Here is a 14,202-nt window from a genome sequence, read left to right as displayed (position 1 = left end):
AAACAAATTATAACATTTTTTATTCGTATAACGAAGTGTACACAACAATAATATAAAATATAATATGAACCGATTAAGAAAAAAAAGAGCATTAAGAAGTATGACAAGTTCGGTAACACTTATTTAAAAACCAAAAATATTTCAGTTTTATCGTTCAGAACTACTAAAGTAGTTATGACACATCGTATAAAATAAATCACAGAAGTTGATATCTTTGGGCCCTGATATCCGAAACCATTTTCTTCAAAGCTCTCAAAAACCGATCGGCGTTAGCCTTGCTGAACACCATCGGTGGTTTAAGCTTAATGACATTCACGTCAGGTCCATCACTGCTGACCAAAATTCCTTCTTCGTCCTTCATTCTGAAACACAAGTTTAGTTTGCAAAATTAAAAAACTCTCTGGCATTTATGCTTTATATGATACTTTATCACGGCAAACTGTTTGTATAATTGTTAAGCTTTTTAACAAACCGCCACATAGAAACGCAATATTTTAAATATTCACCTGTTCACGACCTCTCGAGTTTCAACTGTCGCCGGCGTTTTAGTTTTTCGATCTTTTATCAGTTCGACGCCTATAAATAATCCGACGCCGCGAACGTCGCCGATAACGTCAGGAAACTTCCCTTGCATACACTTCAATTCAGATAAAATGTACTCACCGACATCTTTCGCGTTTTCCATCATATTTTCGTTATCCACTACGTTCATTACGGAAATAGCAATAGCGCATGATACGGGATTTCCGCCATACTGTAAAACGGCAAGTTTTTCGCATTTAATTTATATTAGCAACCGTGCACGATTTAATTCAATTAATATTCTATACAAAAAAGCGCACAATATTATGGCCAGTAGAAATGTTGAAAAAGCTATATCTATAGCTTATATTTCTTCTATATCATTGAACGCACATCTAACCATTTTTAAGGCGTGTATTACGTTTTTGTATGCGACAAAATATTATTAATATTTATACTTCAGCAAACACGAATATTAAATATATTATATTAACCTTTGGTACTTTTACAGTGATTAGTAAGCTGTTTCTAGTTTAATTAATTAATATTTTTATCTATGAGATTATATATTGCAAAAATATTATTTGAACACAATTAAAATTTATTGATATACTTTTAAATACGTCAGCAATCGTCGAAATATGTATATTTTGTATTCAACTAACCTTGAAATACCTTCCCCTCTACCTCAAAAGTATATGAAAAATAAACCGACCGCTCTGTATATATATATATACACACACAAAAATTCACTGAAACCAATGCACATGCACCACATTTATATACAGAGAGATAGCTAAACATTTCAAACACAAATACAATTTCATAGAATGGTACAGAGTATAATTGTATAAAATTATAATTAAAATAAGCAAAACTAATGTTGATTGATTCGCATTTAACAATAATTACCGTGTTGAAATATTGAATACCAGTAGCTTCAAAGCTACGAGCCACCGCTTCTGTTGTGATGACGGCAGCTACTGGATGACCGTTTCCCATTGGTTTTCCAACAGTCACAATATCGGGAAGCACGTCCGATCCGTCGAGTTGGAATGCCCAGTAGTGCGTCCCTGATCGACCGAATCCAACTTGTACCTCGTCCGCAATACACACTCCGCCGGCTTCTCTTACATACCTTTAATCATACAGTTCAATACAGCCGTCAACAAATGTTTACAGTATGAAATAACATCCGAAATCGTATTTTGAAAATAATTACGTTACATATTTCTAATTGTTGATCATTTTTAAAATTTTAGATTTTGAGTCAAACAAGGAATGCATTAATTCTATCAATGATATAATATGTACAATAACATATTCATTGAAACTTATATACTACAATATTAAATAAAAATTAAAATTATGTATATTCAATTATTTATACATTATAATTTATTAAATAATTTATAAGATCTTACATATACATTTTATTGAGATAGGTTTCAAAAGTATTGTAGTCGTCCCCTGAAAAAAGGTCTGCACGCGCTTATGAACATACCGGTATATAATAAAAACTTCCTAAAACATATCTCTTACTAGTTGATGAACAAATTTATCTTAATTTAAAAAAATTTTATGAACGTTTGAGTATTGCTTTTTTTTTTTACGATAAAAATCATGGACATCCACTATATTTTTGTAGTTAAGAATTAATAAAACTCAATTTTTATACTAAACATAAATTATAATTAATAATTATAATATAAATAATAAATAAAAATAAAAATAATAAAAATAAAAAATAATTATAATAGCTAAATAAATAATAATATTGGAAAGTTTCAACAATTTTATAAGCATTAAAAAATATAATTTTGATGAAAGAAGATATTTAAATGAATTTCACTTAAACAATAATAGTTATTTATTTATTATCCTAGGACTGTTAATTATTGTAGGTAACTTGAAACACCTACTGAGAACTTATATTAACATTTTAAAACATTTATAGTTTCAAAATATTTTATGAAAATTTGTGCTATTTACAGCACTTAACATTTTCAATTTTCCCAAAACATTTTATAGGTCCTTTTCTTTTCTGCAAAGTTAGAATACTATAAGTCCAACCTACTCTATTAAGAAATTTAGTTCTACGATAATAATTATCGTTAGAAATATAAACAAATCCAATTGACTCCTTTCACTCAGAATGATTTTTTTGAAGAGCGATGGTACAAATGATTTTAGTTTAAAAGACCAATAAAACATATCAATCACTCGTCCCTGAATCTCACCCGACCTAGGATTTCACCCATTTTTAATATAAATATCATTACATAAAATTGCTTACTTATAAACATTTCGTAGATAATTATGAGGTAAAATAATCTGACCACCGCAACTTTGTAAACTTTCGGCGATATAAGCACACACTTTTTGACCCCGTTGTTCAATCACATTCTCGTCAATTAATTTTTTTACCTCCAAAGCATACAATTTTCCCATGTCCTCTTCGGGATGGTCTTCAGCTCTTATTTTACCTCTATACACATCCGGAACCGGAGCCTATAAAAATAATTATTAAAAATGAAACCATCATCAGTTTGAACAATACTAGAAAGTCTCCAGTTGAGACATACACAGATACAGGATATTTGGAAATCGTATATAATTTTACTTAAAAAAAATCAGTATTTTAATATTTTTAAAAAATGTAAAACTTAAGCTAGTAAAAAAAAAGTATCATATAGTTATTAGTTATATAGTACATTATATTGTTTCAAGAAATTTCGCAATAATTTAAATACTGAGCCCTTATTGAATGAATATTACTAAATTTAACTTTTTCGATGTATTAGTTATAAGTAGGGCTAGGATTTATATGCAATAAAAAACGATTAAATATGCATTTGGCTTATTGAAAATATGCAAAAATATGCAATAAAAATATGCTTAAATAAACCAAATAAATATTATTTAAAAAACACGTTTTCTATAAATTTTTTGTAAATACCAATTAATAAAAACAAATATATTAAACATTTAAATATAAAAACATTTAATAAATTCTAAAATCTTAAGATCTCTAAAATACTAATTGATATAAAATTGATAAAGCTACTCGAATGAATTACATGAAACAATTACATGATGTTTTAAATTTTCAAAAATGATCGATCTTCTGTTTGACCTTAGTATGTTTTTATATTTGCTAAAATTCCGTTCGACATCACACGACGTTATTTTTGCATATCTAAATTTTGTAACTTCCCCAGGAGATAGATTTGGAAAATCTTCATCTACATTGTTGCCATTTAAAATATTACGTATCGTAGACAAAGCTTTTAGCCCGATATTTTTTTCTAACACTTTTTTATATTTTTTGTCGATTTTTTCAACGATCGGTCCTTTGTTTTGGCCAAGTTTAGATTTGGTGTTTTCAACGATTTCCAAATTCTCATCGAGTAAAAGTGATGCATTTTCTAATTTCAAAATAGATTGAGTGATAAAGCCAAAGTTAATTTTTATATAAGCTAAATCATTTTGTATAGTTCTATTTTCAAATAAAGCTATAGCATTCTTTATGGATTTTGCAGTATTTTCGTCTAAAGACAAAAGCACCGATTTTATGGAATTAAAATTATCAGCATAATATGATGTGGCTTCTAGCCAAGTTCCCCATCGGGTAAGTATTGGCTGTGGAGGTAAAGGTAATTCTGGAAACAATTCTCGAAATTTTAAGATAAAATTACATTTGGGTATTTTTGTACTGCGATAAAATGAATTGTAATGAAATATACTATAAAACATGCACTTTTTGTGTTTTTATAGTCAAAATGTATAAAAATATTAATTTTGTTCAAAATATGCAAAAATATGTATTTTGTCCAAAATATGCAAAAATACCACCATTTACCCCAGCTAGAGCTAATTCGTGGACATTACTTACAAAATAAGTAATCAGAAGTTGCATAAAAAATATACAAATGCATATAAATCCTAGCCTTAGTCATAAGTTTGGCAATTTATATTTATCTAGTCATGAATCTACTCTAATTATAGTTCTGAAAAATCAAATCCACAATTTCATAGTAACAAATTTTAAAAATGTATTAATTTACATAATACTAAAATACATTTTGTCTCTGGTATTATTATTTTTCAAATCATTACAAATAAACGTCAACAATAAATATTAAGTTCAAAATAGGTACATACCACGTGTACATGATCTGGCTTTTTCGGTGCTCCCGGCAAATTCAGTTTGTATGGTGAAATGTCAATAAGAGAAGTTAAGTGACCATGGTAAGCACTAAAAAATATAAATATTAATTATAATATTGCACTCTGCAGTCAAACTATAATATTTAAGCATAATACATATGAATATTACAGTTCAAAAATTAACAAAAAGTTAAATAACATTTTTTGCCATTCTACCACGGATTTATTATTTTAATAAAGAAAACAAAGTATCCATAATATATTTATTCTGAATAAATTCATCTCACCACAAATGGTCAAACAACTTACGACTTATCGGTGCAATATTAATCACAAGATTCGCTAAAAAGGCACACATTTCATACATATGGTTATTGACATTTTAATTGCTCAAATCCCTTTATAAAAATCTTGAATCTTGAATCTCTCTGTATCAAAGAAATTTTCTATAAAATCTATGGATAATACAACAATTGTATGTACAATTTTGATTTTGATTTTAACATTTGTTCGACTTGTTCATTATACTATTGTAAATTGTAGAAAAGCAAATGACATTAAAAAAATGAAAAACTAAACAAATATTTATGCAAAGAAGAAACAGAAAAAAATATAATAGTGGTTTTTAATAAATAACTTTAAAAGTAAAAACCACTAGATAATCAAATAACCATAAAAAAAACAAATCCATAATAATATAACATAATAATAACATAATATAACATTATTTTTTAAACCAATTATGTTGTTAAAAGATTTTATTAAAACCAATATGTATATACTACATGGCCGTATCCAGCATTAATTTTTTCGAAGAGGGAACGTTTAATCATTTATTTTATAGTATATGATCATATGACATGTTCCATTTTATATTTATCTATCAATAAACAACTGCATATAAACAAACCAATTAACATTTTTACTATTTGTACATCTCATAACTGTAATAAAGAATTGAAACATCGGTTCTTTTTTTCAATCAACATACCGCAAAATTAGGTCAAACTTCGTAAGCATATTTTCTACACAATAATATATACTTCATACAAATTTTTTTCATACTCAATGAAAATAGTTTTACGGTCAATGATTAATATATAATACTATTTTAACTGTCCTAAGTAAAGTCATCCTATTTTTGACAATTTTAACGAACGAATTGTCGTAAAAATCAGCGCAAGCTGGGCGGGATTCTGAGAAAGATTTACTCACTGATCTAATGTGATGATATCTGTGTTTCCAGTGTGTTGGCGAGCCAGCCGAATAGCCAGATCATTAGCTTCGGAACCGGAATTGACAAAGAAACAAACAGACAACGATTCCGGCATTTTCGACACGATTTTCTCCGCGCATATTACTAGGTTGTCGTGCAAAAATCGACTGTTGGTGTTCAACTGTTGCATTTGTTCCACACCCGCTTTCACTACATCCGGATGACAATGGCCCACTATAAAAAAAAATAAAAGATTTTCGATAAAAAAACAATTCAAATTATTAATATTGTTCAAGTGATTACTGAATTCAATATATTTATTATTCATATATAGGTAATATGGAAAAATATATAATATAATCAGTATATGAATAAGTATATAAATAAATAACCAGTTTTAGTTTTTTAATGCACATTATTTTTTCCTTAAATGTTAGAAGTTTTAACAATTCAGTGATTCCACTGAAGATATTGTACACCAACAAACCAGATAAGTATGAGTAAAATAAATATAATTTCCATCATAATTTGATAATTATAGTAATAATAAACAATAATAAATCGCGAATAGAAGAAAAATCGAAGTATTAAAAATTTAAATCAGTAATTTTTATCTTATACAAAACTTTTCTTTGATTTAAGTTTATATTAAATATGTAATACTAATATTCCGGTGTAATGAGATTTTAAAGCATGAAAACAAAGATTCCTACCTTGATCCTACTCTTCAATTATTTTCGTTATTACATTTATACTAAAACCTGGTTAGCATAAACTATTAAATACATCATTGGTATTGTATTTAAATATAAAAAAAATACTTATAGGTACTGCATATCTGTATATTCAATTCATTTTTCTTAACTCGAAATTCACATAAATATAATTTTAGAATTTTAATTTTTAACTGTAAAATATGTATAAAATGTCAAGACCATAAAATTGACCAATAAAAAACGGATCTGAGGAGTAATTAACAGTTATACCACCTTTACCCCTTCTTTAATACACCAGTGAATAACCAAAACGTAATTATGGTTATAAGAACAATTATTTGTGTCCAAGCATTGGTCAACAAAATAGAAATAGTTAAATGTAGACGACCACAGTATATGTTACTGTGCATAGTAATTGTTAGTTACCTACATAACAAGTTAGTTACCAAATAATTATTATTCATAACATAAACACATCGTTTTAATACAGTTCATCTAATGTTGTTAGAAGGAATTAAAAAACAATTATGAACAAATATAGAAAAAATTATTACAATATCTAATTAATATTTTAACGTCCAAAATAGTTATTTGATTTAAGTTATCAAGTCTACAATAATTTATCAACTATGGAAAATTATTAATTTTTTTATTATTTTCATATTAGGAAAGAAAAAAATTAAGACAAAAGAATAAACTTTTAATTGTTAGATAATATGAATTGATTACCTATATACTAAGTTTAATTGATTACTAAGGTACTAAACAACGATTAAAATGATACCAAATGAAGTATGAAAAACAAAATAAACTTAACGAAAACAGATCTTCAATACTTGACTATCTATTCCTCTCAATACTTTTCCTACTTTAAAATGGATAATTGTAAAACAGAATGCATATAGACGTGGTACAACGTTCAGGTACCGCTGTAAAACTGTATAAATTAATTTTACTTGTGATGTAAGTAAATAAAAATCGTAAATACCTGAATATAAATTGTACACTACGTAAGTTATCAACTATCCCACATTCTACAATGGTTGCATACAATCAAAGTATTTTAATACCTACAGCGATATTTCATTATCTACAGAAATAATACATTAATTCATACAATCAAAACAACAACAACTCACATTTTATTACATTTTATACAACTCCAAAATGAAACCAGAAGGATATCAATCAGAGAAGTTTTATTCTAATAATAAATATAAATTTAATTATGAAATAACAAAAAAAAAAAACAACGTCCTAATTTCTTGTGATATGGTACAACACATATTTTATCTGAGTATGACTGAAATAATTTCCAAATTAACTAAATCAATTAATATATTATTCTGAGAGATATACATAATTTATTAATAAACAAGTAATAATTGCTGCATAACACTTTATTGTTCCTTGTAGAATAGGATCCAGGGCCGTGTTAAGGGGGGTCAAAGGAGGCAATTGCCCCCGGGCGCCGTGGTTTTTTAAAAGTAAGGGGGCGCCCTTATCTTCACTTAATATGCTACCTGTGCCCAGTAGCCCCGTAAAAAAAATTTTGCCCTGAGGCGCTGAAATGTTTGACACGGCTCTGATAGGATCTATAATATAAATTCTATATAATAATTTATAATTATTATTATTATATTTATTGATATAGATGATAATAACTAAACTAATACAGAATCAAGAAACACTGTCAAAGAATAACCAAAATAATTTCAACTCCTTGGTAATAACATAAATGATTAAGTACCTACTAAATTGGATAGATTAACCTATTAAAAAAAAAAAAGATCCTAGAACCTAATGAGTACAGAGTGAGGAATAGTTTTTGAATCTAGTACCAAATTTAAGGCACATGATGTGGATTCATTATTTTTTTTAAATAGTTCATAATACTATACTAACGGGTAAATTGTTTTTTCGATTTTTTTTCTCCTGTTTTCATTTTACTTTAATATAATCAAAATACTATTATTGATATAAAAATCGTTTAAAATGAATGTAATAAAATTACAAATTTTAGATATTTTTAAACGATTTTTAGAGTTAGAACAATAACTATGTTCATTATTTAAAATATATAGTCAAGCCACCTTGAGTACGAATGGTACATCAAATTGAACCATCACTCAATATTATGTGGTAATACGGAGTACCACGTTTTAGGAATCATTACATATAAACGCGTATGGAAAAGGAAAATTATTACCTGTATCGCGAAAACATTTTGTAACAATAGCATACATTTTTTTAATTACGATTACTCTATTCGTCTATTTGTATAACATGCAATTATCCGTTTTACCTAATTAGTAATGGTTATGAAAACATAAATTCGAACACGTGTCAGCTATCCAGCGACAATTATTGTTGAACAAAACATAACTATTGCTATTGAAGACCAATAAATTGAAATTAATTAATTAATTCGAGTTGTTTGTTTTCAAATAGATACTTATTCGACAATTAAAAATCATTTTTCAAAATTATATAACATCATTCGACGAATGTCAATTGATTCTCATGAGTAGAAATAAAATGTATACATATATTATAATATATAAATTTTACAAAACCCAAAAAGTACGTTGTAGACAGGCCCGTATTTAGGGGGGAACACAGGTAGACACATGCCCGGGGGCGTCAAGTCTCAGAGGCGGCAAAATATTTTAGCAAAATTAATTTTAAAAATGATGTACTTAATGAAAAAAATAATAAGACAATAAAAAAAAGAAAATAGTATGTTTTATTACGTTATAATTTGTAAATTAAAAAAAAATTGTATTTTTATTATATTATAATTTGTTAATTAAAAAAAGTATTAAACGATTTTCATTTAAAAGTTAGATTTTAATATAAAAAATTTCGATTATGGACGAAATAATAAGTGTTATATTATTATTATTTATTTTAGAGGGCTAAATTATAAGCCCGGGGGCACAACATTTTTAAATACGAGCCTGGTTGTAGATCACATATCCAACCGATCCCAAAAACTACATACATATTATGTACAATATTAGTTTGCAACAAATATCGTTTCGAATCTTGTGTAAATTACAACAGCATAGGTACATACTCGTATACAAACATAAAAAATACAATTATAATTAATTCTGTTTTTACTAGGCCCGTAAGCAAAATCCATTCGTAGATATCATAAGATCACCCAAGTGCCAAACAAATTACGTAATTTTAAAACCACTGTAGGACCGCTCATATAGATATAGATTTAAGCCATACCGTGGGCTACGTTATTGATGCAGTCCAAGTATTCTCTTCCGTCTTGGTCGTACAAATACTGTGCTTGGCCGCGCACGATTTTCAAAGGACTCTTCTTATAAAACAATTCGCAAGATTTCCTAAAAAACATATACATAAACAAACCTATTTTTCATAGGAGACACACATTTTGATACATATATAATATTTTCTATAGTCGGAGCTAAGATGTACTAAGATAAAAGAAAAAATTATTAATTTTTCGTTATGAAACCCTGAATGACAATCGCTTGAGCAATAAACACTGTCGCCTTTCGGATGAAAATAATTAGTTAAGATTAGAATGAATGACAAAAATAGTAAGTAATAAACAAAATAAAAAAAAAAAACAATTAAATTAAATTTTAAAAAATACTATCGCTAATGCCCAATACCACAACAAACATGTAACTTCATTATTTGTATAAACATTTCAGCAATAATATAATAAGTAATATATTGTAGCGTTTCAAAATCTGTGGTAAGCAAAAAACTCATAAGTGATATGCAAAAAAATTTCGTTCTCTATACATGTTTGATGTTACATAAGTGGTTTGTGAACATTTTTAAAGCTGGTACTAGGATATAAAGAGGTTGAGAACCATTACTGAACTGCATGTGATAAAAATTATGTTAAAAATAATAATAACGGACTTTTGCCGAATAATTTAAAAAAATTACATGATATAAAATAAATGTGGGCACAAGGTAGGTACAGCAAAAATTAAAAATTAAATATTAACCATAATGTTAAACAGATAGGCGTGTGCACGGGGGGTGCTAAGCAGGGGCGGCTCCAATTGGGAGGGGCTTGGGGCAAAAATACATATTATAATATGGACTATCATACGACACGTACAAATATGTAGATAGAGCCATAGAGGTATGAAGATTAAAAGGAGTTTCTCCACACTTCGGAGACTAAAAACCTCGATTCGTTCAAAGATGACTGAAGATACGACTATCAGCATTATGTCTAATAATGTATGTCATAAAGTAGATATTCTAGATCAAATAGATTATGTTATTGATATATTTGCCTATTTTATAAATAGACAACTTGAATTTGTGTTGTAAAAATTGTTGTTTTCTTTTTGTTATAAGATTCTGTAAAATTATAACTTGCCCCCCCCCCCTAACCAAAGTTCTGGTGCCCCTGGTGCTAGATATGCCTAGATACTCCACGAAATGTTGTAAATAAGGTCCTAAAATGTAAATTTAAAAAAGTAAAAGTAAGGGATCTATATTTTAACTGATTTTGCTCAAAAAATGTAATGTTATTTATTCCAAAATATTTAGTAAAAAATTAATAAAGTTTCGTAATCAAAAAAATAAAACAAAATGTTCTAAATATTCGTGCAAAAACTTATGATTATATAACATCTACAATAGTCAACAAAAGTACATATCATGAATAATTGAAGCTATCTGAAAAAAATATATGTGATTCAAGGAAAACATAATCATTAGGACTAATATACTACAAAATTAAATAAAAAATTAAAGTTATGTTTACTTAACATTATTTACATCATAATTTATTAAATATACCTACACTTTTTTTTAAGATAGAGCCCAAAAATATGGTAGGCATCCCTTGAAATACAAGTCTACACACAGCATAGTGGTGGAGAACTCACTGGGATACCGTATAATTTTTGATGACAAAAAAATTGTTTCCAAATATAAAAGGTCAACAAAATAACTTGTTTCATACTTCAATTTTAATTTTACTAATAAGAATCCATTCGATATCACAACGAGTTACGTCAAAGAAGTAAAGGAAAAAACTATTTTTTTTTGTTGTTATCATTGACATGTACCAACACCCAATATTAAGTCAAAATATTCACATTGTGAATTAATTACGAGTATAGTTGTTATGTAGATTTGACATTTTAAAAACCGTTCATACAAATAAATAGGTAAACACATTTTAAAATAATATGTAAATTCTCTTGATTTATAAATCACAGTGAAATAACCATATCTATATAACTATACCTACCTATATTAATTCATTGAACAATTAAACAATATCAATGATAATTATTAATTATATTACTTATAAAGAATACGTGAAGATCGTTGAATATTTATTTATAGATACGAAAAAATTGGATCTTGGTCAAAAATAATTGAATAAATTAAAAATAGAACTTACCCAACATATTTGTTACGTAGATCAATTGTTTGAGTAAAAGTAAGTTTTTTAATTTCCATAATTGTTTGAGTAACGGTAAGTAATAAAATACCAACAAAATAAACAACAGCAGAGATCTAACACAGTTCCGCTCGCGAGCGTTTTAATACTAAACTATAAGTAGTAAGTGCATAAATTAGAAATACAAACATACTCATAGGTTTACAAAATTGTGACGGAGTGGATGACCTTCATAACATAATCAAAACAAGTTATCTACACGATTGTCTATATATATATATGTATATATGTGTGTGTAAATGGGTTTACAATCACAAAATAATAGTATAAATCTGTTAATTGATGGTAATATTAAATATTTATTTAATCATGTATTTAAAAAAATATATATTGTTTAATATTTTAACCTGCGTGGTTATGTGGATAGACTCGATAATATTATTAATAATAATAATAATAATAATAATAATAATAATAATAATAATAATAGTATTAATAATAATCATATTAATAAATATCATAATTATAAAAAAAAGCTAAAACATTTAAAATACTGAGTGGTAGACATGATAATTATAATAATTAAAAATATTAATTTAAGGTCAAGTGGAGTTGATAATTTTTCTTCGAGCACATCACTTTCAGTTTTACAAAAAAAAATTTACAATTATGTAAAGTATAGGTATAACTTTTTCATTGTAATTAATAATAATAAGGCATTGGTGGAAAAATATGTAAGTTACACTTACAACTCCACTTTACCATAAAAACATGGCTTATTCATACACCTAAACATAGATCACAAAAATTTCCAATCATTTGTTTTTTTTTTCTTAGACCTTGATAAAATGATAACAAAAATCATAATTATAATAACTAAAAAATGATTAAATATAAGAGTTTCATTATTTATAACAAATGCTGATATCAAATTATATTATTATTACTATTATACAGAGTGTATAACGGAATATTTAATATGCAGGTACAGTGTTATTTTTATATATACCTATTCAAACCAAAAAAATATATATTTTAAAATGATTAGATAGCATGGAAAAATGTAAATTATCACTTGTTGAACACTCCATACAACTGATGGAGTAAAATATTAATAATGACTGAATAAAAAAAAAAAAAATCTAACTTAAAAAAATGTCTTTTGATAAACATAATAAATATAATGTAATGATAATAAAAAAAAGGAAATAATCATCTGAAATATTGTAGCCATTTAAAATCAACATTCAATATTTTAACAATTAAGAATAAAACTGAAGCTTTATAAATGGCCATATCTACAATTATGCTAGCACAATAATTTTATTCGATGAACAAAAATATAATATAATTATACTAATTATTAGTTATAGTTTCTATAGTTTATAATAAATAATACGTGTGTACATGATAAATTGGAAATGGAAGTTTAATTTATACTACCCCAATAATATATAAATAAAAAAGAAAAACAAAGAAAAAATAAAGTAAAGAATAACTACTTTTAGAAATATTACTTAAAAGAAACAAAAACACAACTTAATTTAACTCTTATCTTAATTTTTAAGGGGAATGTAAAACTAAAAAATATACTTTTTTGTATTTAATTTAAAAAAATTGAATAAAAAACTTTTTAATATTTTAACATGAATTATTTTTATTCTTAATTTTGCTCAAATATATTGTGTTTTTGTTAAACTATATAAAACAATAAAAATAAATATTTTATTATCTATATACTATATAGAATAGAATATTTCTAATAAATAAAATTCCAACTTAATACTTTAATATTTTCTATGTAATTCAGTTACAAATTATACTTCTAATTTATTATGACACTTTCAAAATAATTATCATATTACGTTATACAAAAAAAAAAAAAAAAATTAAAAATATGTTCAAATTACAAAATTTGTTTAATATGCATAAATATATCTGTTCATCATGTGTACCAATATAATTTTAACAAAACAAAAATAAATAAATAAGTTAATTAAAAACTAAACCAATTGAAATAATACACATTATAAGATTTTTTCAATGTAACTAGCCTTATCACATTTTTATTTTGTCTTTTTACACTTTAACTAGAAATAATTTAAAGATGACACTTTCTATAAAAAAATAATATTTTTTGAAGCTAAAACCAC

General features: G+C 26.1%; 1 protein-coding gene across 3 annotated transcripts; it reads right to left on the bottom strand.

Annotated features, from left to right (window-relative positions):
* Nucleotides 1-17: 17 nt before the first annotated feature.
* On the bottom strand, nt 18-12,214 carry LOC112686773 (alanine--glyoxylate aminotransferase 2-like). 3 transcript variants are annotated; one of them, XM_025559192.1, is made up of 9 exons: nt 12,050-12,214; nt 9,868-9,986; nt 5,908-6,142; nt 4,687-4,780; nt 2,819-3,033; nt 1,435-1,660; nt 664-754; nt 507-576; nt 18-362 (listed from the first exon to the last, which is right to left on the bottom strand). In XM_025559192.1, exons 1-9 carry the CDS (start codon nt 12,106-12,108, stop codon nt 197-199), a joined length of 1,275 nt encoding a protein of 424 aa, XP_025414977.1. In that variant the 5' UTR covers nt 12,109-12,214; the 3' UTR covers nt 18-196. The 3 variants fall into 3 exon arrangements, with proteins under 3 accessions (XP_025414977.1, XP_025414976.1, XP_025414978.1); XM_025559191.1 differs by having other exon boundaries at nt 19-362; nt 507-754; XM_025559193.1 differs by lacking the exon at nt 9,868-9,986 and having other exon boundaries at nt 19-362; nt 507-754; nt 12,050-12,133.
* Between the last annotated feature and the right edge of the window lie 1,988 nt (nt 12,215-14,202).

Source organism: Sipha flava, unplaced genomic scaffold, assembly GCF_003268045.1.
Source record: "Sipha flava isolate LNK unplaced genomic scaffold, YSA_version1 324_pilon_pilon, whole genome shotgun sequence".
NCBI lineage: Eukaryota > Metazoa > Arthropoda > Insecta > Hemiptera > Aphididae > Sipha > Sipha flava.
Note: the sequence above shows the minus strand (reverse complement) of the source record. Positions and strands in the feature narration are given on the sequence as shown.

Excerpts from the sequence above, each read along its gene's own strand:
- LOC112686773 (XM_025559191.1), bottom strand. The coding sequence starts at position 12,108 with ATGGAAATTAAAAAACTTACTTTTACTCAAACAATTGATCTACGTAAC. Across the intron at positions 3,034-4,686 it reads AGCCAGATCATGTACACGTG|GCTCCGGTTCCGGATGTGTA; the intron begins GTATGTACCTAT and ends TTATTTTTATAG. Across the intron at positions 1,661-2,818 it reads TATCTACGAAATGTTTATAA|GTATGTAAGAGAAGCCGGCG; the intron begins GTAAGCAATTTT and ends GTATGATTAAAG.